At 40.4% G+C, this 27,119-nt stretch overlaps 1 protein-coding gene across 1 annotated transcript in view; it reads right to left on the reverse strand.

Annotated features, from left to right (window-relative positions):
- Window positions 1-4,159: 4,159 nt before the first annotated feature.
- The window catches only part of fer1l4 (fer-1 like family member 4), a 31,943-nt gene continuing 8,983 nt past the window's right edge, over window positions 4,160-27,119 (reverse strand). Inside the window, exons 6-48 of the mRNA XM_063472900.1 lie at window positions 26,155-26,199; window positions 25,243-25,407; window positions 25,051-25,111; window positions 24,096-24,227; window positions 23,955-24,017; window positions 23,769-23,853; window positions 23,520-23,688; window positions 21,640-21,817; window positions 20,778-20,964; window positions 20,297-20,376; window positions 19,234-19,359; window positions 18,951-19,017; window positions 18,507-18,610; window positions 18,039-18,147; window positions 17,513-17,741; window positions 16,954-17,086; window positions 16,764-16,864; window positions 16,555-16,642; window positions 16,351-16,467; window positions 16,088-16,240; window positions 15,491-15,698; window positions 15,145-15,269; window positions 14,711-14,845; window positions 13,522-13,695; window positions 13,131-13,241; window positions 12,864-13,025; window positions 12,554-12,725; window positions 12,294-12,406; window positions 12,052-12,168; window positions 11,721-11,760; window positions 11,410-11,510; window positions 9,781-9,915; window positions 9,589-9,708; window positions 9,323-9,450; window positions 8,774-8,944; window positions 8,090-8,244; window positions 7,589-7,770; window positions 7,309-7,493; window positions 6,993-7,110; window positions 5,935-6,058; window positions 5,337-5,641; window positions 4,997-5,097; window positions 4,160-4,417 (exon numbers count right to left, since the gene is read on the reverse strand). Of these exons, the coding sequence (XP_063328970.1) occupies window positions 4,237-4,417; window positions 4,997-5,097; window positions 5,337-5,641; window positions 5,935-6,058; window positions 6,993-7,110; window positions 7,309-7,493; window positions 7,589-7,770; window positions 8,090-8,244; window positions 8,774-8,944; window positions 9,323-9,450; window positions 9,589-9,708; window positions 9,781-9,915; window positions 11,410-11,510; window positions 11,721-11,760; window positions 12,052-12,168; window positions 12,294-12,406; window positions 12,554-12,725; window positions 12,864-13,025; window positions 13,131-13,241; window positions 13,522-13,695; window positions 14,711-14,845; window positions 15,145-15,269; window positions 15,491-15,698; window positions 16,088-16,240; window positions 16,351-16,467; window positions 16,555-16,642; window positions 16,764-16,864; window positions 16,954-17,086; window positions 17,513-17,741; window positions 18,039-18,147; window positions 18,507-18,610; window positions 18,951-19,017; window positions 19,234-19,359; window positions 20,297-20,376; window positions 20,778-20,964; window positions 21,640-21,817; window positions 23,520-23,688; window positions 23,769-23,853; window positions 23,955-24,017; window positions 24,096-24,227; window positions 25,051-25,111; window positions 25,243-25,407; window positions 26,155-26,199 (5,755 nt within the window). The 3' untranslated portion in view covers window positions 4,160-4,236. The remainder of the gene's footprint in view (window positions 4,418-4,996; window positions 5,098-5,336; window positions 5,642-5,934; window positions 6,059-6,992; window positions 7,111-7,308; window positions 7,494-7,588; window positions 7,771-8,089; window positions 8,245-8,773; window positions 8,945-9,322; window positions 9,451-9,588; window positions 9,709-9,780; window positions 9,916-11,409; window positions 11,511-11,720; window positions 11,761-12,051; window positions 12,169-12,293; window positions 12,407-12,553; window positions 12,726-12,863; window positions 13,026-13,130; window positions 13,242-13,521; window positions 13,696-14,710; window positions 14,846-15,144; window positions 15,270-15,490; window positions 15,699-16,087; window positions 16,241-16,350; window positions 16,468-16,554; window positions 16,643-16,763; window positions 16,865-16,953; window positions 17,087-17,512; window positions 17,742-18,038; window positions 18,148-18,506; window positions 18,611-18,950; window positions 19,018-19,233; window positions 19,360-20,296; window positions 20,377-20,777; window positions 20,965-21,639; window positions 21,818-23,519; window positions 23,689-23,768; window positions 23,854-23,954; window positions 24,018-24,095; window positions 24,228-25,050; window positions 25,112-25,242; window positions 25,408-26,154; window positions 26,200-27,119) is intronic.

A 27,119-nucleotide genomic window follows, 5' to 3' on the forward strand; every position in this document is an offset into this window, starting at 1 on the left:
CCGGACCCGCCGGGCACCGGTTCCGGGCTCAGATGAGACAATAAAAGCGGCTTCTGCTCTCGGCTTTAGCCGCAGCTTCATGTCTTCTCGTCACAGATATTTCTTTTCCTGCTTTTGCTCCTTTATTAAAACCGCATGGAGAGGCGCGTTCACGGTGTACAGCGGTGGAGCCCTCTGTCTCGGCCGCGCGCACTGCTGACCGTGAGGAGTGTGAAACGCATGCTCCTCCAAATAAACCTCAGCTCGTTACACCTGCGTCCTGCAGTTGTTCGCTTAATTCACTGAACCGGAGTTACATTTCCATAAACGGCCATTTTTTTAAAGTTAGTTCCAAAAGAAAAGGAACCATGAAAACAGGATTAGCTACTCAAAGACTCCACAATCTGAAAATCCCCGTTTGTGCTTTTTTCGACTCGTTTTCAGTGAACAAAACAAATAAATTTAATTGGTTTCAGCCGGCAGGCTTAATTAGGACCAGCATGTAAACAAACTCAACAATAAATGCTGTCTGGTGTTTAGCGGCTAATATCTATCCAAAGACTTCATGCATATATATATATTTTTAATTTTGGGTTGATAGTTTTATTTTTATTTTCTTCTTTAGCAAACCAACCCAAAAAATCTTTATAAAAATAATTTAAAAAAAAAGCATTTAGCCAGTGAAAAACCGATGCGATACCACGGTTCAGCTATTGTCTAATGACGTAAGTAAATGCCATCTTATTCGCTGATATAATGTTATCAGACAGATATTGGTATCTGCTGATACTGGATCTGTTGCACCAGTGGATCCATAGTGTATATACAGGCATGTTAAAAGTTAAGGGCCATTGGACTCGCTCCAGTTCTGTGAAAAACTAAGTACGACCCATAATTTAGCAGCAATAACTTGAAGTTTTCTGTATGACTTTATCGGTCTTTCTTGTTGTGCAGGAACTTTGGTCCACTCTTCTTTACACGGTCGCCTCAGTTCACTGACCTTTGCAATTCACACTTCTCTAAAGGTCCTGCCGGAATGGACTTTGACTTGACTATTACAACGCCTTCACTTATTTATTTATTTATTCAGTCATTCTGTTGTAGATTTGTTGGTGTGCAGGGGTTTATTGTCGTCAAACATGTCTTGTTTGGTCCTGTCTGTCCAAGGATAATGTTCAAGAGCTCATGTGGTTTTTTCAGATGCCACCATGTTCTTTTTACAGAGAGGAAGCTTTTTGCTAGTAAGCCTTTCAAACAACTTATACTTTCTCTAACTGTACTGCCGTGAACTTTAAGATTTAATAGCCTGTAGAGTCTGAGATGTGTTACATGTGTTACATGGTCTGAACTTGGGTGGGTTTGCTGGGACGTCCACTTCTGGAAAGTTTGTGGTTTTGTGTTGAGACGGAGCTGAATGCTTCAGACCAGCAAACGTCTGCTTTTACAGAGGTTGGCAAAATTCCTAATGATCAATTAATCAAGTGCATTTTAATTAGCAGCACTTGCTTGCTACTTATCCTTTTAATTCATATGGAAGCAGTCAGGGTGTACTTAGTTTTTCAGAGGACTGAACATGTCGTGATGGCGCTACAGATAAAGTCAGGATTATCAGAGTCACTAGATTTTGTCTAGGAAACTTGAATATCCTCTTTGGTACTCTTTTGGTACTTTATCGAATAACTAAGATGTTTTATTTAGCACCAAAGTGATCACTCGACTGTGTGGCATCACCCTGGAGAATTACTAATATGAAGAAAACCAGCCGACAGCAATGCACCAATTATTCGTATTGACTGAGCTTCTTATTCGTCTTCTGACATAATTTCCTTTGTAGTGTCTGAGGCAAAAAGCCAAAGTTTGTCTTGGCATCAACCATCATTATCATAGTTTTAGGGGAAACAATCAGAGCAAACCGCTATAAACAAGCTACTTCCAACTTCCTGTTGTTCTGACAGAAGATAAGAATGAAGTCTGACAGCTGAGTGCAGCGTATTACTTAAATACCCCTAACAAACGAGGAAACAGCCAAAGTTCTTTGATGCCTGTTTTAGATATGGGATAATAAAATGTCCCACTGTTAAAGTTAGGTGTGATATTGAGCCCTTTTCCAAGAAAATATGATAGTCAAGCTCGAAAACAGTACGTCTTTTTAAATGAAGATGTAGCAAAGTTCTCCTACACCAGACTAAATTCGTCATTATGATAGAAATAATGTGTGCTCTATAATTTCAGTGCAAGAACTTCTACACAGAGGCAGTCTTATTTCTGTCCCTGCAGTTCAAATCCCAGCCAATTAATTTTGAATGAGTTAATCTAATTTCACAACTTATTTACGAAGGGAAGAAACTGTGGTTTTAATTCTGCATAACCACAGTGAGGAGAGACGTGGCATCTCACTTCCTAATCATGTGGTTTCTCACCTTTCTACAGAATAAAAAACTGGAATTTTCTGCTGTGATAGCTGTTAATAGGCACAATGACAGAACATAGAGAAATTGCTTAAGCAGAGATCAGAAATCAGCACTGGGCAAGTACTGACAAATCCTTACCATGTTGTCTTAGCTGTCTATAGAATCAAATATTTTGGAAAAATATCTGGATAACCAAGCATTAAATTCCTGAACTGCAGATTCAGCTTTTATGTTTGTTTGTTTTTTACCTTATTTGGGTGATCTGCCAGGAGCAAAAACAGGAAGTGGCAGATACACTTAAAAATTTATCAAAGTCAAAAGTTTACAGCTCAACCCAAATACACTAACATTCACAAAATTAACTTTCCTGTTGGTGATTTCCTTCAGCATTATTGCAGCTTTAAATCTCTTTCTTCTATTACATTATGTAGAAGGCCTAATGCATGAGACCACTATTACATAGTGTGCTATATGTTCTGTGTGTATAGGACTACATTGCATATATTAGTTGTATAGTAGATGCTGGATGCTGATGTAGCAGCAATTATACTCCTGTTCTGGGCCATTGTCTTTGACATAAACAGATTGTTTAATGCAGCACAGAAATAGAACCATCCGTTATGTAAGGAATCTGTTGTAGCTGATATTCAATTCAGATTTTTTTGGTGCAAATTGCTTTGTCTTTCAGTTACTGAGAAATCGTATAGCTCTCAGTGCTGCTGTGGCACTGATCCCACTACAATTAGCACACCGTTTTTGTTTTTTTTTTGAAAATTTGTGCATAAAAGAAGTCAGAAAAAACTGCCAAATTGAATAGAATTAAAAGCAAATTAAAGTTGATTAACTTTAATCAATTTGCTCTGCAGGTTTGGTTTGATCATTTGGTGGAACTTTCAGGTCTGACCTTAAACCTGTTGTTTATTCTGACAGCAAGCAGGAGTTACATAGAAGTAAATGTAAAAAGATCCTTGGTGTCATGGATGCATGCTGCTATTAAATCCTTTCTTGATCAGTTTGTTGTCTCATTGAATGCATGTTCATTTTGTAGAAGAGGGTTCCTATCAGTGTCCAGCATGACAATAATGCAGGGTATCTTTAAGGGCGGTACCACCATATGAATGACAGGTTGCTACATACGGCTTCTATCGGTTTCTTAGTCAGGTCCATCTGCATTCATGATCAAAGCTAAAATGACAATGGAGAAAATACTCTGATCGAGAATTCAGTGACAGTACTTTGAAAATGGGAGTAACTTTCACTATATTTAGATTTAAGGACCCAGTGTCCAGGCAGATCTATTTGCAAAAATAACTTAGTATTCATAATTTATTTTAATTAGTATATAATCCCTGGAAAATAAGAACTTTTGCAGCTTTATTGGCTTCAAATATGCCCCACAGCAAGAATGGGCTCTATTTCATGGAGTAGGATCATTGCATCTGTCTGCAGTCTGTGACTTCACAAGTAAGGTTATGTACTTATTTGACTTGCCTTCAAATAAAAACACCAATATAAACCTAACTATGCATAATACACAATATTAGACGTATTACAATGAATAGAAAAGTGTTTTATTTTAACATACATACTTATTTGTTACATCAGGTTGCCGCAAGTTTTACAGTTCATAAAATACATGGAAATAAGATCAGTGTGGTTTCAAACTGAGGAAAGAGATTTAATTTCCTCTGAGGATGGATTCATCCAAACGTAAAACATCTCTTTGATTATGTAGTGCAGTCAGGATAAATACATTAAATCACCTGTTATACAGATTAGGTACACAAAAGCGAGGAATAAAAAGGACGCTGGGCCAGGTCAGGTCAACAACCAGCCATCCATTTCTTTACCCCTTGATGATGAGAGAGCTGATTTGCTGTGGCATTGTGTAGACTATGAGGACGATGAAAAGCGTGAGGATGGTGATGATAACCAGAGCAATGATATACTTCTTGTATTTCTTCCAGATGAGGAAGACGAAGGTCTTCATCGGGTTGACGAACCAGGCGAAGCTGGTGGTGGGACGACTGGAGAGACAACAGAAGACAGTTTATGTGTTCACACCTGGGCTGTGGAAGGCTACAGGCCGGGTCACACCAAATTCAAAACATCAGTGTTTTACCACAAAATAAACTTTCCCTGCTAGTGACCAGAAACGACAGGATTACAAAATTAGTACATCAAAGAAAGAGGTCAGGCTGAGCAGTTTGGAGACAAAGTTAGAGAGACAAGACTGAGATGGTTTGGACATGTGCAAAGGAGGGAGAGTGGATATACTTGATAAAGCATACTCAATATGGAGCTGCCAAGCAGGAGGAAAAGAGGAAGACTACAGAGAAGGTTCTTGGAGTAGTAAAAGAAGACATGCAGAGGATTAGCTGGAAAGAGGAAGATGCTGGGGATGGAGGCAAATGAGCCGCTGTAGCAACCACTAAAGAGATCAGTCAAAAAAAAAAAAAGAAAATGGTTTTAGTTACATTAATCAGGGAAATTTATAGATGAAACAAAAAGACAGTTATAAGAGAGTATTCAAGTGTATAAATATATTAACTTGGAAAAAAGAAAAGAAAAGAGTTGTAGTGTGTATGTGGTAGTGCATGCAGTACTTTGGTTTGTCCAGAGGCTCTGGCTCCTTGCGTGCCCGACCCACAGGGTTGGCCTCCGCCTGCTCCAATGTCACCAGCTGAAGCTCCGCCTCCACTTTTCCCTTCGTAGAGACAAGTTTGTGTTAAATAAAATTCATTTTCTCCATTTGCCCTTACAAACTCAAACACCAGAAGGCCAAAAGTGGAAAAAAAGCTTTTGTTGCTGCAGAATTAAAAACCCTGTTTAAATTTCTCTTCTTGTGCCAACAGACACAGATGTTCTGTAATTTAACTAAATATGTAGTCACTGCTTCTTGAACTTCATTCTACACTAACAAGTGATTCAGATGTATTTTTGTACCATTAACAGGAAAGTGTTGCCCATGCTGTCAGTGTACTGGATGTCCTCCTCTCTCAACTTGCTCCTCTTGTCTTTGTTCTTCTTTTTCTTTTTGCGTCCCTTCTTTTTGGCTTCCTCCTTCTCCTTCTCCTCCCTCTCAAAGTCCTCTGCAGTCTTTGGACGAGTCAGGGGCCACCAGCCCTTCATCTTCTTGGCACGAAAGATCGAGAATCGAGGGCTGGCCCGATCCTTTGCCATCGAAATCGTACACTTACCGGATGACTTTGCCGGTCGCACCATGTCGCTGAGGCGCAACTCTATTGCACCTAACAGATGAAGCATAAAAGAGGAATGACTGGGTGGAAAAGTCTGGGGTAATGACTCTTTAATCTTGTGACACATTCTAAACAGTGGATGGAAAAATAACAGCTCAGCCGTGAGTTGAATAAAGCTGAAATAACTATTACAGAAACATAAAAACATTCATTTGTTAATTGCCAAGATTGTTACTTTAGGGCAGCTGTGGTATAAACCATACATTGGGTGGTGGTCTAATAATTCTTTTAAGGGCTATTAAGCATTTCCTAATTGACAGTGTTGATAAGCCTGTGTGCCTCACCCAGGAAGTCATTGGCAGCGATGCGATCGTAGTCCCAGACCTGCAGAGCCAGAACAGCCGGCTGACGAAACTCTGACTCCTCCAGAGAGAAGATGGACTCTTTCTTCTTGTACACCACCTCTTTCTACAGAAGGAGAAGATGCATTTTTAACAAACATGATACGTCTCCAGTCATTTTCTAGTACCTCTACATAACTATGTGAAATAACTAACAGATAGAAACACATATTTCATGTATTGTGACACTGTTGGTTATTTGTTTGTTTAATTGCTGTCTTAACTATAGAGAAACTCAGTAGTATTTCTGGTCAGAAGCTCAAATGTTTACAAAAGCAATCACAGCAAACAGTTTTGTAAATAGCCAACATGCTGTGCTCAGGCTGAGGCACTATCCCCTGAAATTTACATGGTAGACAGCTAAGTACATAAGGTGCACAGTATACTACTAAGTACTGAGGCTCACTATGAGACATGCTAGCATCCACTAGAGCCACAAGAAGATCAGCATCTCCGTCTAGTAGTTTTTTCTCTTCTTTGATCTCTTTTTTTTACCCTCACTCCAACTCATCGTAGCAGATGACAGCCTTCTCTCCATCCCCTGGGATTTCTTCTTGTTAGAAGGGAGTTTTTCCTCCCCACTCTTGCCAGGTCCTTCCTCATACATTTGGATACTTGGATCACTGAGGTTTGGTTATGTCATCTTCTAGGATCTTTACCGTACAAAACAAATATCCTAGCAATTTTTGTGATTTCATGCTTTATAAATAACTGAAGTTGTACTTTAATAATTTTTTTAAACTAAAATGCCTTTTCTGGGCAGCACCCAAGGAAAAAACATAAGAGTCAAGATGATTCATCTTCTGAGAAAGAACGCATTTACTTATGTTTGCTAATTCTGAAAAAGGAGTTTTCTGCGTTTCTACTTTCTGTAAAGATTCAAGGATGATATTTTTAACATTTTTATAGACTTATTAGTTATCTGGTTGTAGCCCTGGAGACATAAGAGCAAAGGTTAATTGACATCAAAAGGTCCAGACATCATCAAAATGTGTGTGTACCTCAGTAGGAAGGTAGTCAAAGCGGAAAACAAATCTCCAGTTAAAGTTTCCTTCTCCAGTCAGAGAGTTGAAGTGAACATCAGTCTCCTGCTTGTCTCCTTCCAGTCCTTTTATCCAGCTGCACAGAGAATACAACACAACAATGATCCCTAAAGGCTAAGCAGGAACACAGAGGTAAGCCCATCAAGATGACTGAGCAGACCAAGTTAGAGAGAGAGTGTGTGTGTGTGTGTGTGTGTGTGTGTGTGTGTGTGTGTGTGTGTGTGTGTGTGTGTGTGTGTGTGTGTGTGTGTGTGTGTGTGTGTGTGTCTCTAACCCTTTCACATAGATGTCAGAGGACGGGTCGCCTGTGAACGGGTTCACGTCATCCAGAAACACATCATCAGTGTTCCAGATGATCACACGCAGCTCGTATTGTTCAGGTAGGCGGGGCTTTATGTCAATGGGGGGCGGAGCTGGGATGTCAGTGGGAAACATGTCCACCCACATATGAAGATAGCCCTGCAACACACACACACACACACACGCACGCAGAGTTGAATATATTTATTTGCACCTGTAGCAGTGTGTTGTCCTTAATGCTGTGGTATGGTTACCTGTGGCAGTCCAGGATTGTCCTGGTTCATCAGAGACCGGATTTCCACGTGCTCAGGTACCAGAGGAACAACTCCAGCAATGAATTCGTTCATTTCACCCCAGCGGTGCAGCACACTCAGGGCTGCATGCTCCTGTATCTCTGCCTCCTCCTCTGGAGACCGCTGGTTCTTCTTCAGCAGGTCTAATAACAATAACAGCAGCAGCAGTGTTGTTAGAGCTGTTATTACCATTACTGTTATTAGTATTATGAGAGCTGGAGGCTGCTGTATGAGACGAGCAGCAGAAATAAAGTATGAAAAATGATTATGGTGCAGTTTCAGAGCTGCTAGATGGAACAATATGATGTTGTACTGTATGTGATATTATGATTCATTTACAGATGTACAATTATGCACTGTTTACTTTGGTTTCAGAGTAAGCACTGCTTCACTTAGTACTAAAGTCTATTTAGATCTAGCTGAATCGCTACCTACCTGTCTCTCCTTTTCTTTCTGTCTTACCTTCAGGTATCGCGTCTGGTGGTACTTTGAAGATCTTGTTGAGGACTTTGACTTCAGATGGCCTGTACTCAGGAGACGGGATGCCGTACTTCCTGCAGAGCTCATTTAAGATAGTCGACGGCTTCTTTGCATCCCGCCACATATTGTAACCATCACTGGAGTGAGAAACAGGCAGAGAAACATTTATGAATACTCAAAGACAAAGCATATACACTCACCAGCCACTTCATCAAGTAGACATTGCTAGTACCAGTTTTGACCCTACTGTCAGAATTATATTAACACGTTAAACCCTGAGCAAATAAAACATTGCAATAAAAAGATATATTTTTTGATTCATTAAACCCTTTGAAAAGTTTATAGCAAAGTTTCAACAAGGTACTGGAATTGTTCCTAAGGGAGTTTGGCCCATATTGATATGACAGTGTCACTCAGTTACTGCAGATATGTCAGCTGCTCATCCATGATGTAAATCGTCTGTTCCATCTTATGCCAAAGGTGCTCATTTGGACTGTGGAGGCCATTTGAGTACTGAAGTTATTATGTTTAAATGACAATGAGTAAGATACAATAAGATATAGTTTATATACAGTAAGAAGCAAAATCTTTTTTTTATGTATCCAAGTTGTAGAATTAAATGTTAAGTGTCATTGTCCAGAGCCTTGAATGACTTGCGGTACTAACGTGTCGTAGTAAAGAGCGAGACCGCAGGAGGCTCTGTGGCTGCTGTAGAACCGGTTCTCCAAGTCAATCCGTGTCTCTCCGATACGGTCATCGGCCCCCACAAGATCGTGGTCCATGACTGTGATAACCAGCTCTGTCTCCACCGGGAAAGACACTGTGAGTTCAAATACCCTGAGATACAGAGTCAGTCAGACAGACAGACAGACAGACAGTGAGACATATAGGCAGGTAAACAAAGAATCAAATACAGCTAGACTGACACGCATCAAACAACTAGAGTTAAATAAAAACAACTCGAAATTGTACAATTTTATTCTTTAACTTAAATTTCCCAACACAACTGGTCTGAGGAGGCTTTGGTGCAAAGGATTATGGGATGTCAGTTTCAGGCTTTTTTAAGATTCAAGAACTTCAGACAAGTTCAATTAGACAATGTTACACATTATAGTAAAAAGAATAACCAATACTAACACTAACAGTAATAAAACAAGCAGTTCCACAAAAAAAGCAAAAAATAACAAATAAAACCATAATAACTATGGTACTAACTCTCCAAATATTGGATTGAGCTGTTTGGGGATATATCGATCTTTGGTGTCCATATTCTGCTCTCCCACTTGGATCACGAGGTAAGGGTCTGCTTTACCATTTGGGTCTGTGGGAGCCAGGCTGGTGGCCTGCAGGCACCAAACAGACAGCAGGAAATAAAAATCAATTGGGTCCAAACAGATATCAACCCAGTGCAATGCAGCTGCAGGCAAGAATGTGAATTTGGTTATCTAATGCACAAAGCTGTTTGTGTAAGCAAGAAGGACCTTGACAATGTAGACTCGGACTAAGACTTTAACTGGTGAGTTTCTGGGGATTCCTTTGATGATCTGACAGCTGGTGTCTTCAGTGTCTTCTGGTTCAATCGGATAAACCAGGAAGGAACCCTAGGGAGAGAGAGAAGTACATAATAAACACTATTTACCAGAATAATACACAGACGGCTCTGTATACATTACCTTGTATTTTCCCATCAGCCTCGCCTCTTCATCCTCCTCATCATCCTCACCGCTTGCTCGACCTTTATACACAGGGAAAACCCGCAGCCAGTCCTGAAATTGACTGAATTCTGACTCCAGATCGCCTCCATACAGCTGAACACACACAAACACACAACACAGAGAGAAAAATGTCTGAAAGTCTACCCCAGCTCCAAATCTGCTCTGTTGTCACTCATCGGCATCAAGGCTGCGGAAAAAACTCGACTCAGAAAATAGTCGCACCCAAAACAACTGAAGCTACAGTGCTCCTGAGAAAAATAGCCATCCACATCTTGTTTTGGTAGGGACGGCAGAAGTGGCCAAATTTAAAAAGCTGGTGTACCAAGTTATCAGATGATTCTGGTAAGCTGCACCCATAAAATCTGCAGGTACAACAGACGGGTATCTTCCAACTAGTGCTAGACTAAGAAAAGCAAAATTTATCTCACCAAAACTTGAGGTCAGTCTGCTTGGATGGACTGAATCACACAACAAGTCACATCACTTGTAAGGTAAATTCATTAAAAATTCTCTGTAAGGCAATCACCACCACCACAAATTTGATCCAGACCAGAGTTTAGTGGTCAGTGAAGAAGAGGTGAAGCCTTGCAGAATGATACCAGCTACAGCTGCGCATGAATCACTCAAAGGGGCCTTTTCTGTAATAATGCATTGCTTTAAATATTAATATAATGCAATCCTTTTGTTGTATTTGCAGTTATTTTAAAGGGCCAGATTATACCAAGATACTGTACTTTTTTGTTTTTTTGTTTGACTGTATTTTGTTACCCTCTATTTATACTTGTGTAATGACAATAAAGTTGAATCCTAATCCTTTTAAACTGCCTGTAAACACGTAATTTTTTATGCTAACAGTATTTTAACAATGACGTCTATGTGGATTGACTCACAACTTCTAGTACTTTCAACTGATTTAACATTTCTACCCAAATTTCACTTCAGGAGCAAACTTTGCATGTGACAAATAAAGGATTGATTGATTGATTGATTAATTGATTGATTGATTGATTGATTGATTGAAAAGGTTGGCAACTGGGGAACCCTAAAAGCTTTGCAAATGTTCCTCTGTTTTTATTTTTCTAGAAGCTTACAGTGAGTTCTCTGGATTTTGTATTTGTTGTGAGCGTTTAAATGCACAGATGTGTTTTTCTAAAAGCCAATATAGCCAAAATATAATATGTGGGCTTGAGTTTAGACACCTTACTAACAGTTAAAGCAAAAAAGATGTTTATGATGAGTTTTTGATTTTATGAAATTGACTGAATATGTGTTAGCCCTGTGACAGACTGGCGACATCCTGGACAGGTTGCCTTGCCCTAAGACAGCTCGGATAGGCTCCAGCCCGCTGCAACCCTGAACTGGATAAGTGGAAGAGAATGAATGGATGGATGGATGGATGGATGGATCCAAGTGAACGGAGGTTTCCAAGTTCACAACTTTACGGTTAACATATTAGTGTGGGACCAAAACAGTTTGTAATTGTTTTTCTGACAGAATCCTAAAGACTCCTTTTAGTAATGTGGCCATAAGATTATGATTATGGATCAGCTGCTTCAGGTCGGGGATCGATTCATTGTGAAGTCACACCTTTAGTGTTGCAATCTTTTTGCGTTTGGGAGGCTCAGCCTCCACAAGCACGGCTTCCTCCTCTTCCTCTTCAATGTTCGCCATGGTTAGATTTACTCCCTCTGTGCAAAGAAGAACATTTTATTAAACACACACACATGGGCACACACACGTGCTTTTTCTGTTATATATCTATCAACATTTTATATTTAGAAAGTAAAAATAATGATGTGTTGTCGATATTTAATAATATAAAATAATACAGACTATTTAATATTATTAGTGGGTGGAAAATGTAAAATGTTGAACTAAATTTAGCAGTTTAACTGTACCGGTTTCGGCTTGTTCCTCCATCTCCAGAATCTCAGCAGCCTGCAGATGGGATCAGAACATTAGGACGACTGAAAAATGTCCTAATTAGTGAGATTATTTATTTCTTATAAGCTTAAGCACATATATTTACACATGTTCAGTGTAAAGAAATTATTTAAACATATGGTCTCTTGTTGAAAGTCTTAATTAAGCAGAATTTTATTGATTCTTAAGTTATTATATTATTGAAGCCTCACATGTATCCATGGCTCTGTTTGAAATTTATATCAACATTAAACCTTTTTGTCCATGAGGAAAATGAACAGGTACACAGGTAAATTAGTGTCTCACCTGCTTCTCGAGCTCCTCCAGTGAGGCGTAGTATTTCGACCACCAGTCTAACTCCTCCTTCTCAGGCACCTCCTCCTCTAGCTCCTCCTCCTTATTTCTAATTTTTTTCAGGGGTGCCTAAAGACATTAAACATACTTTTAAAATGTGGATGGTTGAAATTTGATTTGAAATATGTCTGAACCTTTTTAGTTCCTAGTTTTTAACACCCAGCGCAAAGTGAGTGGGAGATTAACACACATACATTAACCAGCTTTAAGGGGTTTATGGGAATCTTGGACTGTTTGACTGAAAGGTTGCTGAGTCCCATACTCCTCACTGACATCAGAGGGTCCATCTTCATTGAACTCTTCTTCGCTGAAAAGACACACAAAAACTTTTGGAGGATGCTGAGGAAACTGTCTATTGAAACCTTGTGGAAACAAATGATAGTACGAGTTACTCGCTTGCATTCTCAGGAAACAGCTTCAGAGAGCAACATTAGACTAATTTTGCAGGTCTTACCCTTTGGCTTGGGCTCCTCTTCCTCCTCTGGCTCCCCAGCAACCTCACGCGGGCCGTAGTCCATGAGGTTCTGAACCACATGGGACCCGACCAGAGCAAGGTGGCCAAACGCTCGATGCTCTACCACAAACACTGTGAGAGGAGGATGCAGGTACGACTCCTCCGGCAGCTCCTAATCAGACCACAAGCAGGAAGAGGAAACAGCACAAGAAATGAAATTTTACATTTTTGCACCTGTTCTGAATTCGTACAATTCTGCTTTTCTTTATACCAGAATTATTCTCTTTAGCATCCTTAACTAGTAACTCACCACATCCATGTAGTGGACCACCTCTTTGAAGTTTGGGTTAGTCTTGTAGCTTTCAATCTCCTCAGACTCCAGTTGTCGTCCTGCACACTCGATCTTCACCTGAGGGTGCTCCACCTCAAAGAGGTGCACTCGCTTCAGGTCCCGCAGACCCCAGAACAGCACCTGAACGCACACAAACAAAGACACAGATCTCGCCCTATAAGCCAAAAGTCCACATTATCCATCTGCGTCACATCAACAAACTATGTGTGTCCATGTGTGCCTGACCTCAATCCTGAAAGTCTTCAGCACAGGTCGCACTCCTTCAGGGATCAGGTAAAAATTGTGCTCTTCATCGTAGTTCAGTTCCTGCGGGTCCACGTGGCTGGGGAGAGTGGGCTGCAGGTGGAAATTATTTTGGTATTCACTATGTTTGATCAGTTCAGACACACCACCTGTGTCTCTATGTAAAAGGACGTTTCTGATTTAAAAGAAAACTAAACTTAGTTGCTGCGACCATGTTTTCTTTTTTCCTGTTTAATTTTATTAACCAAATTCATTGAGATTTGTCATCAGATCTTCTATCAGATTAGAAACAAAAAAGACTGTTACTCCAGATTCCTCGCTTTAAATATGAACTTTACTTTTTTTAAGATTGTAACTGGCTGACAGTCGTTACCTCTCCAAACCCAGAGTAGTCCAACTCGATGAGTTCAAAGGCAGCCAGCAGCTCTCCAGCGGAGACCCTCCCCATGTTAACATCAAAGAAACGGAGGCGGGGCTTTTCATACAACTGCTCCACGGTTTTAAACTCAGGCTCAGCAAAAGCTCGACCCAAAGGCTTCGGACCACCCTGCGCGCACACACGCACACACACACACACACACACACACACACACACACATTAGCTATTATGACATCACTTAATAATAAATCGACGATGTGGCAAATACTAAAACATTTCATTAAAAAAAACCCTGCTCCCATAAGAGGTCGACATAGCCGAACATCTTCCTCCATCTCACCCTATCCGTAGCGTCTTCCTCTCTCTACCAGCCGGTGCTATCATTTCCAACATGATAGCACAGTTCTCACTACCATCTTGTAAACCTTTCCTTTCACTCTTGCTGCTGTCCTTGTGTGACAAATCACCCCTGACACTTACTCGACCCACCCCACTGTGCTTGCGCTCTGTTCATTGTTTTGGATCATTGACTCCTTTTAAAGCCATTCATCTTCACTACCTTTACTCATTCCATCTTCACCTTTCCACATATATTCTGTCTTGCTTCTACTGTCTTTCACGTTTCTTCTGCACTGTATACCTCCACCCTAACAGGTCCTCTTCCACCTTCTTCCTCTGGATAAATCAAATGGTATTCACTGTGCAAAAATGACAATGAGCCACTTAGAGTCTAAATAGGGAAGATTTGTTGATTCCATTCATTAAAAAAAACACTTATGAAAGCTGTTCAGTTCTGATTACAACTGCAGAAACACGTTTAGCTCTCACCTGCTAGATTGCTAAAGGATATCTGTTATGTCTGTCCTTATTTTAAATACTGACACAGTGTTGGAAGTTCCAGTTACAGACAGCCAAGGTTTTTAGAACTTAATCCCTGTGAGCTAAACTACTATAAGTGCCTAATGTCAAACAGTTTTGTCTACTCTTGGACAAAAGCTATCACTCTTCTGTTTATGAGACAAGCAGTATAAAAGTGGCTTTAAGTGAGAGGGAAGATTTGTGTCAGACAGCAGATGAGCAGCCTGGGATCGAACCACCGACCTTCTGATTAGTGGCTGACCTGCTCTGCCACCTGAGCTACAGCCATATATATAATATATAATAATGAAAAAAATAACATTACCACAGCATCATAGTCGTAGATGTTGATGATGATGAGGGGTGGATCCTGTTGGAGATCCTCTCTCGTTCCCTCAAGGAGGACTCTGTCGAACACCAAGCACTCACACCAGGCAGGAGAGAGTGTGTCTGGCAACATCTGTACATAACAAAAACAGTGTGTCACCATTTCTGTGGGCTTCAGGATGACAAACGGCAGGTGCAAAGTTTACGAGCTCTAATAAAAGATCCCATGATAGTATGGTAAAAAAGAAACAGATGACTTTAGTGGCAGGTAAACGTAAAGGGAGACCCAATAATGATTATCTTTTTTTGTCACCCTTAACTCTCACTTTAGCTCATTTTAGAATCAATGATTACTTTATTTTGCTGATTCAATGTTTCAAATGTGTAACGTTTGAAACATTGCACTTAAACTATTAAACCTGTTGTACCTACCCTTGTGACCTGGCAGTGAGTGGTGAAGACCACCCTGGCAAAGGGGTCTGACAGGCCATCATCATCTGCAGCCATCAAGCCACGCCCCTGGTACAGGTGACATCGTAGCTGGTAGTACCTGCGGTCTGTAGAGAAAGAACAAAACCAACATGAACCAAACAGCTGAAACTGTACGATCAACAAGTCAAAATAAAAGAAACTACAAGGCTTTTATGTAGAAGTACAAATTTATCCATTTATTGTAGGGAACTTTAAATGTTTGCAAACTCTAGTTCTCTAATAAGATTATTTTTTTTCACCTGGATGCTAAGCTTCCACCAACACACAGACGTTTCAGCTGACTCACCTTGGCAGGACAGTCCAAGAGGAAGCTTCCTCCTTCCACCCGTATCAACAAGCCCCCTCTGCTCCTCCCCCTCTCCTATGTCCTCCGCATAAACTGGCACAAAGTCCTCAGGCAGGCAACTGATGACCTCTTTGCTGTACTTGGTAAGACCAAGCCACAGGTAGACCTCAAGTTTCACAAAGATCTCACTTGCTGGACCTCCCGGAGACTAAAAGGACAGACAGATAAATGGGATGAAATGGGAAACATCAGTGACTTTAGAGCGTGACCGTGAGAGGAGGTGAATTATCTGTGTTGTTATCAGATCACTGTTGTGCTTTACCTGTTTGTAAAAACAAACTTTATTCATCCGTTGTGAAAATGGACCTCTACAAAAGTTCTTTGACTTGTCATAATTATTACTATCATATTATCATTGCTATTTTATTTTTTAGCACACCTATATTGTTAATATTATAAGTTTTGACAGATTTGTGTGGTTTCATTGATTTATGAATTTATTTCAAAACAAACTGCCCCTAGTGGTATTACCAGTGCTGGATTTAACTAAAGCCAATTATCATGGGTTTCACTGATGACTAGAGACTAAATGGTTACCTTCATGTAAAGAGTGCTGACTTTGCCACAGTCCCGCCCTCTCTGCTCCTCCACCAATGAGAACAGGATGGAGTAGGCCGGGATCCTGACGTAAGCTAGTCGCTTATTTCCACTCAGTAGCCATATGAAAGCATCTGGGATGGTACTCTGGGGCTGAAGAGAGCACAGCGTGGGCAGTAGATGTCAGACTTGCAACATATTGTACATAAAGCGATTTTTAACATCTTTTTGGTGACTATCAGTGACACTCTTTGAACTCTGACCTCTACAGCCAGTAGGCGGAGCTTCTTGAGGAGTCTCTTGCTCTCCATTAGCCGCTGTTTGGCAGTCCGTCTTGTAATCCTTCGCCTGGCCCTGACTGCTTGCCTGGCCAGCAGGATCTGGACAAAGTAAGACATTCAATCAGCCAGAGAGAAACAGGCAGGTAGATGGTGATGGGTAAAGGAAGGACATGAGAACAGACTCACCAAATTCTTCTTGATGAAGTTCCTTCTGCATTTATCGAGGTTGTTGGGACGCGACTGAGATCTCTTTTCAGAGAAAGCACTGAACTGTCTGCAGAGAGAAAGAAGGGAGAACATTAGAAAAGTGAAAAGACCAAAAGACAAATAAAATCAGATCAGAACAAACTAAACTGAATCATTTCTAATACAGCTTTCAGAAGGAGGACACTGACTTGCAGGAGACCACGAGCTCCAGCAGCACCTCGTCCAGTCGCTGCTTCGCTTTACTCCTCGGCCTCCTCAAAAGTTTTTCCACCTCATCAAGACCAATCTCCTAAAAGTAGAGAGAGCGCGGATGGCACTGTATGCATAACTTAACATACATAATTTCATTTTTGAAATTGGAAATCCATCGAGTCTCACCAGCCTGTCTGCCATCTTGCTCAGCCAGTTAGCCTGATAGAGACGAAAGCTGTGGTCTTCAAACTGACTCCAGACAAACAAACAAGGCTTCGATTTCACTAATGGGGGATGAAGTTGGAGACACTGGAAAGACCTTAGAGGCCAAAAGACATAATGAAAGTCATGTTAGGGTCACATATAAAAAATCTCCTTATACAGGCAATCTAAGTATTGGAAAAGACACGGGGTTATCATTTGAAGACGTGAGATGACAGAGAATTACATAGGTCGCATGCATCTTCTATCAACACTGTTCATTGGTTAATTCAGTTAATGTGCTCCATGGGTTATAGTATGTGAAGAATGAACTCTACAATATTTATCAGAAGTGTCATCACAATGTGATGAATTTATTTCTGCAGAAAGTTGTCTAATGCAGAGCTTCTGACCAGGGATGGACAAACGATGGGAAGACTTTTTCCAAACAGAAATCATCTTTGATGTTCTTAAGTTACCTTAAGTTAAGGTTAGAAAATTGTGATGAACCGTGTCCTAGTAATCTAAAGGGGGCAGAGGTTACCTGCTGTACTCGGTGGGTTGGGGCCTCATGGCAGCAGACACAGATCTGTTCTCAGGTTCAGGACTTTGAACCTCCTCTCGGTCCAGCTCGTCCTCTGAATCCAGCAGATTCCGAGTCTCCTCGCTCAGATCCTCTCTGCTGCTCCTCAGCTCTTCCCTGCTCCTTCTCAGATCCTCCTTGCTCTGCTTCTTCTTTGACTTCCTAACCTGTACTGCTTTCCCATAATTCCCTGTGAAAAACACATCAGTACCTGGAGTTCAAGGGTTCACCGTTGCAAATAAAATGTGAAATTTGAGCCCCAGGCAGCGAAAACTAGAGCGGGCACTGCAACCTGTGGTTTCTTCCTCACAACCACAGAAGGTTTGTCTAGCTATCAATTTACAGGATTTGACTCAATCTCTGATATCAACAATTTACTAAGAAAATAATAATCAGATAAACTATCAGTGAAGATAATATCTAACTGTTGACCCACAGTGGCTAAACCAGCAGTTCCCATATCCTGCAAACTGACCACCACATTTACCTATGGAGAGTTCAAAGGTTATTGGTTTGGTTCCTACAGATGGTTCCATCATTGTGACTTCAAACAGAGATGCAAACAGCAGAAACTCCTCCTTCTGTCCCAGGAGACCCTGAAGAGGAAAATATGAAGAAACTCTGAGGTCTGTGCTATCTTCACCTCAGGCAAGTGATACAACGTTTTAAATAACTTTACTGTCTCAGCATAATGATTATAAGTCTAAGATTTTATATAACTTCCATTAAGTGATGAGCAGAAAATTCCCAACAATTTAGAAATTAAAAAAAAATCTTGTATAGTGTGTCATTCATTTCTCTACATATGTAGACAGACATATGCAGAGAAGGGAAGAGCAGAAACAAAACAATGAGGAAAGATCAAATTTGATCTCAGTGTTGAAAACGGAATAAAAAATATGTACATATATATTTTTTAAATATTCTCAGCTATCACAGTATAAATGGTACTCACCTCTGGGAGAGGGTGGATCTCCTCGACATCCACAGTCGCAGCCTCTGGTACCTCAACACTCGCCTCCCCTGACTCATCAGGTCCACTAGCAGCCTGAGACGCTGCTGCTACAAGAAGGAAGCAAAACAAGTGGATTCCTTTATTCTGTACTTCTTTAACAGTTAGCCTATATTTATTTTTATCCTAACTATACTTTTTGTCATTGGCTTCGATTATCCAGAGTAAATAAAGGAAAACATATTGTGTTAAAAGATAAAACATTCTGTTTCAGCTCAGCTTTCAAAGAAGTCTCACACAAAGTAAGTCAAAGCACAAAAGCACAGAGCTAAAAATGACTGGAAAAGGTCCCTTCATCTCCAGTGATCTAATTTTTCTTGAAAAAAATGCACTTTGGCAGCTTAGACATTACTTTAGTTTATTTTCTCTCAGTTTCAGCAGACTCACCTTCCTTCTTATCTTTTTTACTGCTCCTTTTCTTCCTCGATCCCAGCTTACTCAGGGCTCCTTTCACCTTTAAGGGCAAAATATAGATTTACAAATGAATTGGTAACGTCATTAATGCAGAAATCAGGCCAGCAATAAAATTAAATAACATTGTATTACATGTTGTTGTTGTTGAGATCCAAAATCCTGATTAGACCGAAACATCATGTAGAAAATGCTGCTGATAAACTATAGTGTTTGCTAATTGTTTTGACTGTTACTGAAGTTTCAGCTGTTCAGGTACCTTTCCCAAGGCAGCAGAGCCTGTGTCTGTAGCGATAGCTGAGGGGGAAGAATAGACTTCCATGGAGAGAGCGAGGAGGATTCGGCCACGGTAGAAGAGTCCTTCACCCAGACCCTCATTCAAAGCCTGAAGAAGTGAGCAAAAAATATATCAGTATACATATTGTCATTTTCCCCCTCCACCATTCCCTTTGGAAAGTAATACCAAACACCCACCCAGAACACATGGTAGGACACCAGTCCATAAAGAAAACCGAGTATTCGCATAGGTTTACTACTGCTGAAGCCGTGACCTGCATGCTATAGTTCACATGTACACATAAAACACACAAATGTTAATGTGAAAGTGCTGCTAGGTGGGCAAGTTTTGAAGTCTTAAGCAATGTACGTATGTTAGCACTGGATTTGTCCCTAAACCCTCAGAGATTGTATTTTATAATTTGTAATTGAATGAATTGAGGTTGCCAAACCACAGGGACACATTTGGCAGGTTTTTAGATTCCCAATATAGTAATATTCTTCTCCTTCCAAGTAGCATTGTGAAAGCAGTGATGTTTTTATGTTACAAATTAGCGTGAAGTCCTCTAGTTACGATTATTTTAATCCTGCAAAGGCTACATATTATTGCTGCGGATGACTCCACAAGATGCCTGGAGGTTTTTTAAAAATTGAAATTTAGAGATGAGATTTATCTGCTTTCTTCCCTCAGGGGTAGGTAAGAAAACTAACTTCAGCCTTTTTTCTGTATGTTGTGCATAAAACTGCAACCAGCAGCTGATTAGGTTACATTAGCTTAGCATACAAACTGTCAGTAGTTGAAAGTAGCCAATATTATTCTGTCTAAGGACAACACAATTGTTAGTTCTGGGGGGACTTTGGATGGTAGAGGAGATTTTTTTTATATATTTAGATAAAGCCAGAAGAACTCTTACCATCTTTTTTAGTCTTTGTGCTAAACTAAACTTGCTGAATGAGGCAAAAGACAAATATTCATCTCCATCCTATTTTCAGATAGAGAGCAAAATACTGCCTTTCTTAATGCTGGTTTGCTGGGTGTATATTACCTGGTGGACATCTCCAAGGGTGGAGTTCTGAGGAGATCCATAAAGGTTAACCCAGCTTGGGCCAAAGGTGGGGTTAAATCCTGCAGACAAAGGAGGGACAGAAATTCTGCTGTTTCAATTAATGGTATAATACATTTTAGTATAATACATTTTTCAAAATAACATTTTTCAAATAATGTCGGTATGCCAAACATGTAGCGTTGGCTGTATTTAAAAGGGACAAAAACAAAATTTTGTCAATACTTATTGCTTTGCTTAAAACTTTTCAGTTTACCAATAATACAATTTTTAATCACTGATCACAGCTTCCTTGAAGCTTTGTTCCTACCACAAGTGAGCAGGAAGTGTTAAAGTGATAAATACTCGGTTATCTTTGCAGATTAAGATTTGATTTTCAAGTTTTTCATCAATTTTTATAGAATTAAGGAGAAAAAAACATTATGCATTGTTTTATTAGGATAGTGTAAATCTGGGGTCACACCATTCCTGGTGGGGTCAGAGATCTGCTGCAAGTCAAGAAAGTGAGTTGCCAAAGCGATGTCGCCCATCTTAGAGTCATCGAGAATCTGAACTTTGATTCGCTGAGCCAGAGGAGGAAACTGTTCAATGAAGGAGATCTCCTCGTTCCAAACTGGACAGTTGGTGGCAGTGGCGACAGATGTTTCCCCCTGAAAGCAGACACACAGAAAGGTTATAAAATGTGGCAACTCCAAACATTGTTATCAAAAACAAAACAACTTAAAAACAGCCTATTCTGCTTTCCGTTATTTTCTGTGATATATGATACATGGCCAACAATTCAGATAGTGATGTCAGTGTATGTACAAGTAAACCCTTCAAGCTGAAAGGAGGCCTTAGACTGCTGTAAACATTCAATATCAGACAGTTCTTTCTACTCCTGGTTCTGTATTTATTCAGTCAGAAGGAACATCCCTAATGTGGTCAAGATTAGGCTGTCAGTATGAAAGCCCAACCTGCAGGCTGTCCAGACCTTCTGTTTGTGGAGGTGAACTAATTAGAAAAAAGTTGGGTTGAAGGGGGAGGAGCTAAGCAAGCCCAGTAAAATGTAGGTAAGGATGATTTTAATCTCTAAAGCTACTCTAGCAAAATACAAAACTAAACAGAGTTGAAAATGAGAACAAAAAATTTACTGCAATTCTAGAACTGACCTACGAATATTATAAAGCTGTGAACATCCTGTTTGTGTTTTTCTTGCAGATGTGACAATAGCAGAAACCAAAGTTTGCTACACAAGTTGAAATGCAGGAAAATTTGTTTCAGCAATGCTTCTGAACCAGCACTCAGACCACAAACAACATTTGTATATTTATATATCTGAGTACCTGTTGGCCAGCGAAGGTCACCTTCACATAGGGGTCAATGAATACAGTCCTGTCAGTGACAGACACAAAGGCCATTAGCCCCGCCTCCATGGTGGGCAAACCCTCGGCCCTGTAGATCCGGACACGGAACCGAGCCCAGGGGCGCTCAGAAGGCATACCACGAGGAAGCAGCAAGTTCCTGCAGGAAAAACCCAACATCAAAACCCACTGATGATGTGTGCTGTATGTTTTTATCAATCTCAGATTCAATAGGTACTTCACAAAAACGAGATCTGCGTTTTTGTTTTGCTGAGATTTGATGCACCCATAAGTTTAGTGGTTGAACTCATGACAAAAGTTAGTAAACTGGAACCTTTAGAATAAAGAGCAAAATTACTAGTAAGACAGACGACCCCATCTCATAACGTCATCTAAACACAGTGAATAGTGAAGTTTAGAAAGAAATAACGTGGTTTATTCCCTTCTGTATGTTCAGATATCCTTGGGCAACATACTGAAACACATTATTTTACAGGGAGTTCACCAGGGCTCAATCCTAGAACCTCTTTTATTTCATACTGTTACGATATAAATTTGTATTCTTAATGCTTATTTTCTGATTATATTGTCTTTTGTGCTTTGTAATAGAGGCATAAGAAACAACTAGGTCAGAGGGTGACAGGTCGCCTTGGCAACAGAGACTTCAGTTAAGGGGAAGTAAAGAAAGGGGAAGTTTAGTGCAGAGACATATTAATAAATCACAGGAAACCAGACAGAAAAAGCGGAACTAGTAACACATAAGGAGTTGTTTATATCGAAACTATGTTTGTGTGACATGCAGCAGAACTACATAACCATGCTGGCTTCTAATGCTTTCAGACCTGAGCTTGTGTGTTTGTGTGTTCAGGTCTCCATTTCTGGAAATGTAAAATAAAGATCATTTTTTGAGCTTGACCACTCTGAGTCCAGTCTTTCTCTGTCGCCAAAAGAATTCAAAAGAACGGAATTTAATAATACTTAAGTGCTTCCATTAGGTAAATTATCCAGAACAATAAGAAGTGGTGCTGATTTATTTGTGCCCACACTTGATTTTAGGGGTCTGCTAGGACTGAGGTGACCTTGTTGAGTCATAATCTCTTCATTCACGACTGTGTTATTTTGTTAAACAAGGAAGCTATTGTATTTTTCTTTCATTTCTGTCACTTTACAGCAATTCATACTCAAATTAGGGGGTGTATAATTTTGTTTTAAACATGAGGTCAGCAAATGTGGAAATAATTCCATTTAGGGAAAAACAGGCTTTAGACTGCTCTAAACACTCAGTTTCAGGCAGTTTTTAGCTCAGTTGGCCCAAGGACTGCTATACCATGGCAAGCTAAAATTCACAAAAATCACTGCTCCTCCCGCAGCACTGCTCAGAATTACTCAAACACAGAATGACTTGAGGTCCTCATTGCCACATTTTTCAATTTATCACTGAATTGTGATGGATCAAGAGATAGATGAGCGAGATGACTTGTCGGTTCCTTGTCTTGGCTCGACATGATGCCAGAGAAAGCAGCAGAGTGCAGCCAATACAATCATTTCCTGTGAATACAGAAGCCCAACGCACCTGCTGTTCAAACCGTTTGCTTATGAGGGGCAACAACAAGGCCATGTATAAAGGGAGGTTGAGTGTGAAGGGAACTAAAACTGCTTGTTTCAGACAAAAACAAATTGCTGCATAATAATAAAAGTATCAAACTAGAAATGACAGGTTCTCTTTACATCTTCTGTTTTTTATGTTATTGGTAATGATTATTACTGATTGTTTTTACAATGATAGGGACTAATCTTGTCTGAAATAAAGGTGAATAAGACATAAGGACTAATAATGATTCCAATACGGCATTAGAACTGACTTTTCAATGTCTTCGGTGGCTCCAGACGAGGAGGACGGTGGCAGACTGGGCATGCTCAGAGTATCCCCCTTCATTAGCACATTGAGGCTGGCCTTGACATAACCTTTGATCCCTGACCTTGTATCTGCAGGATCAGTGAGAGGAGCCCACTTCTGGTAGAAGCGGTGGTCTGGAGAGGCAGAGAGAAAAGAGGTCAGTGAGTACTGCAGTAGTCAGATCAGAGTACCACACTGTGAAAAGTACTTATACCCGGCTGGTTGTACACGGTAGATATGTCAATCTTGAAGGTTCCAATGTGGGTCAACAGGAAGGCCAAAGTCCGCCTGTGGAACACCTGAGAGGAAGAAACATCACAGGTGTTCACTTAGGCCATACCCTCAAGTATGTCACCATGGCAACATCATGAGAAACAATTGGAAAATTAATAGAGCTGACCTTTATCTCTATGACTTTATCAAGGAAAGTCTGTGGAGCCTCCTGAAAGTCAAACTGGAAGTTCTGAAAGAACAGAAAAAAAACTGTGATGGACTCTACTGCAGTCTACTGTGTTCTGTTCTTATCTCCACTCCACTGTACCTCGTTGTAGAACGGACAGTTGGTGGATTTCTGCGTTGCTGTGTGTCTTTTCTGGTTTCCTACGCTGATGAAAACTGCAGGGTTGATGTTCACTCCAACCAGCTTCTGGGCCTCGAGGATGTTCACATTTACCTGTACACACACACACACACACACACACACACACACACACACACACACACACACACAAAATTCAAATTTATGGTCTTTATAGTGTGTAATGATAGAGGACTGAGTGATATCCAGGTCTGTCTGTTGACTTTATCTAAAGCACAGGGTGTTAAACATAAGGCACAAGGATGAGAATTGGCCTGACAAAAAGACTCAAATCCAGCCCACCGGAGTGTTTTGGACAATGTGAAGGAGGGCAGAGATTTTGGACTTCTAACTGTTTCACAGGTTTTACAGGTTCTCCCACTGATAAAGACTGAATATTTTCTATGTATGATTTATTAATTATGAAATACTCTGACAGATTTCTTTCACTGACTACAGCAGCATTTCTCTATCCTGTAGACAAACTTTATCTTTTAATTAATGGCTACCTGGGACAAGATTCCTAATACTTTCCCAGCGAATGTAAGGAGGAAAAATTACTTAATTGGGGTTGTCAAATCTTAGTTTATGGGCTATGTGCATCCCATTTTGATGGCAAGGTAGCCAGATGAGTAAGACCATTACATAAAAACTAAATGTGTTTTTGTTTCATGGTATGTAAAGAAGTAAACCAAAACAGATAATAAAAATATTAACTCCAATATAAAACTCCAATATTCTAAAATACACTCAAAGGTTCCTTTTCCTAAAGGTTTCTCTCTTTGCAAAGCCAGGCAGTTGGACGGATTGGACCCATCTTGAGAACAGGTTGTGGTCTGCATGCCGCATGTTTGGCATCCCTGACCTGAACCTGGCCTTTAAACACCAGCCTCAGAAATAAATAGCTGAATGAACTCACCTGGAAACTCTGGACTCTGGGCATCGCTCCAACAGAACTTTTAGACAGCGGCCTGCAACGACTGCGCACACACACGCACACATGCACGCACAAACACACACACACACACACACAAAACAGCAGACAATAATCATTTCAACTTCATTCAGATAAGCTACAGGTAGTATAACATAGAGAGGTAACCTGATTTACCTCAGCAGAGAAGTAAAGATGATGTTCGAAGCCTCCATGTCCATCACGTCATCATCGTAATCATCATCATCATCATCCTCGTCTTCCTCATCCCTCGGAAGCAGACTCTGCCCCAGGCGTCGAGCCTCTCTGTCCAACTGATCGAGGCGGCCGATTGTCCGCTGCCTGATGGGAAAATATGAGACACAGTGACAAACTCAACCACGATTTACAGGAACGTTATTCCAGCAGTGCACAGGCTTGGACTAGACTGAGACCCAGTGAATGGTCAGAGAGGCTTGCCACACTTTTGGGAATAATAATAATAACAAAAAACACGGACTTACAAAGTGTTTCCTAGTTTGAATAAAAGCCACATATCAAAGATAAGCATGCAGACACATAGGGTCACACATTCATTCTAACATACACACTTCTATACACATGAAAAGGAGGGAAAGTGTGACTCAAAATAATGAAGGAAAGATGAAGGGAAAGCATGAGGAAGATGATGTTATCATAGACCTATGGCCTCCACAGAGGGAGGGGTCGAGGTGGATGGAAGCAGAGATTAATTAATCATCAAGCCTGAGATGATTTTCTTGTTTTTTCTTTTTCTTTGTTTTGTATTTGTGGTGTCTTTGGGCTTTTTTTTTTGTTTGTTTGAATATATCAGTGACTCTTTAAAAATTTATTTTCTTTTGTTTTATTTTTAATATGCTATTATGCATGTGAAGCCCATTAAATCTTTATGCATGATACATCGGGCTATAAAAATAAATAAACTGACATTACTGTAGACTGACTGCTTGATAAAAAAGCTTGAATGATTAATGAATCGGAGACTCCTGTAAGGAAGAGTTTTACTCTATGTACAGAGCAGCTTTGGTATCAGCTCACTTTAAAGATTGTGTAAGTGATGTTAATTCTCACCCTTCAATGTCATCAGCTCCTTCATTTCTGATGACCAGAGTTGATCTGAAGAACAAAAGAACAAAACTAGTCAAGCTAAAAACATCTTGCAGTGGCCGCTTTCATAAAACAGGTCTTTACTGCAGATGAGATTTTTTTTTTAAAGATTTTTCTGTCCAACATATACAGTGGCTTGCAAAAGTATTTGGCCCCCTTGAACTTTTCCACATTTTGTCACATTACAGCCACAAACATGAATCAATTTTATTGGAATTCCACGTGAAAGACCAACACAAAGTGGTGTACACGTGAGAAGTGGAACGAAAATCATACATGATTCCAAACATTTTTTACAAATAAATAACTGCAAAGTGGGGTGTGCGTAATTATTCAGCCCCCTGAGTCAATACTTTGTAGAACCAACTTTTGCACAATTACAGCTGCCAGTCTTTTAGGGTATGTCTCTACCAGCTTTGCACATCTAGAGACTGAAATCCTTGCCCATTCTTCTTTCCAAAACAGCTCCACAACTGCCCTGTGACGGCCTCAGAGGTTGTCTAAGAGAATATTGGGAGCAACAACACCATGAAGTCCAAAGAACACACCAGACAGGTCAGGGATAAAGTTATTGAGAAATTTAAAGCAGGCTTAGGCTACAAAAAGATTTCCCAAGCCTTGAACATCCCACGGAGCACTGTTCAAGCGATCATTCAGAAATGGAAGGAGTATGGCACAACTGTAAACCTACCAAGACAAGGCCGTCCACCTAAACTCACACGCCGAACAAGGAGAGCGCTGATCAGAAATGCAGCCAAGAGGCCCATGGTGACTCTGGACGAGCTGCAGAGATCTACAGCTCAGGTGGGGGAATCTGTCCATAGGACAACTATTAGTCGTGCACTGCACAAAGTTGGCCTTTATGGAAGAGTGGCAAGAAGAAAGCCATTGTTAACAGAAAACCATAAGAAGTCCCGTTTGCAGTTTGC

Source organism: Pelmatolapia mariae, linkage group LG5 (assembly GCF_036321145.2).
Source record: "Pelmatolapia mariae isolate MD_Pm_ZW linkage group LG5, Pm_UMD_F_2, whole genome shotgun sequence".
In the NCBI taxonomy this organism is placed as follows: Eukaryota; Metazoa; Chordata; class Actinopteri; order Cichliformes; family Cichlidae; genus Pelmatolapia; species Pelmatolapia mariae.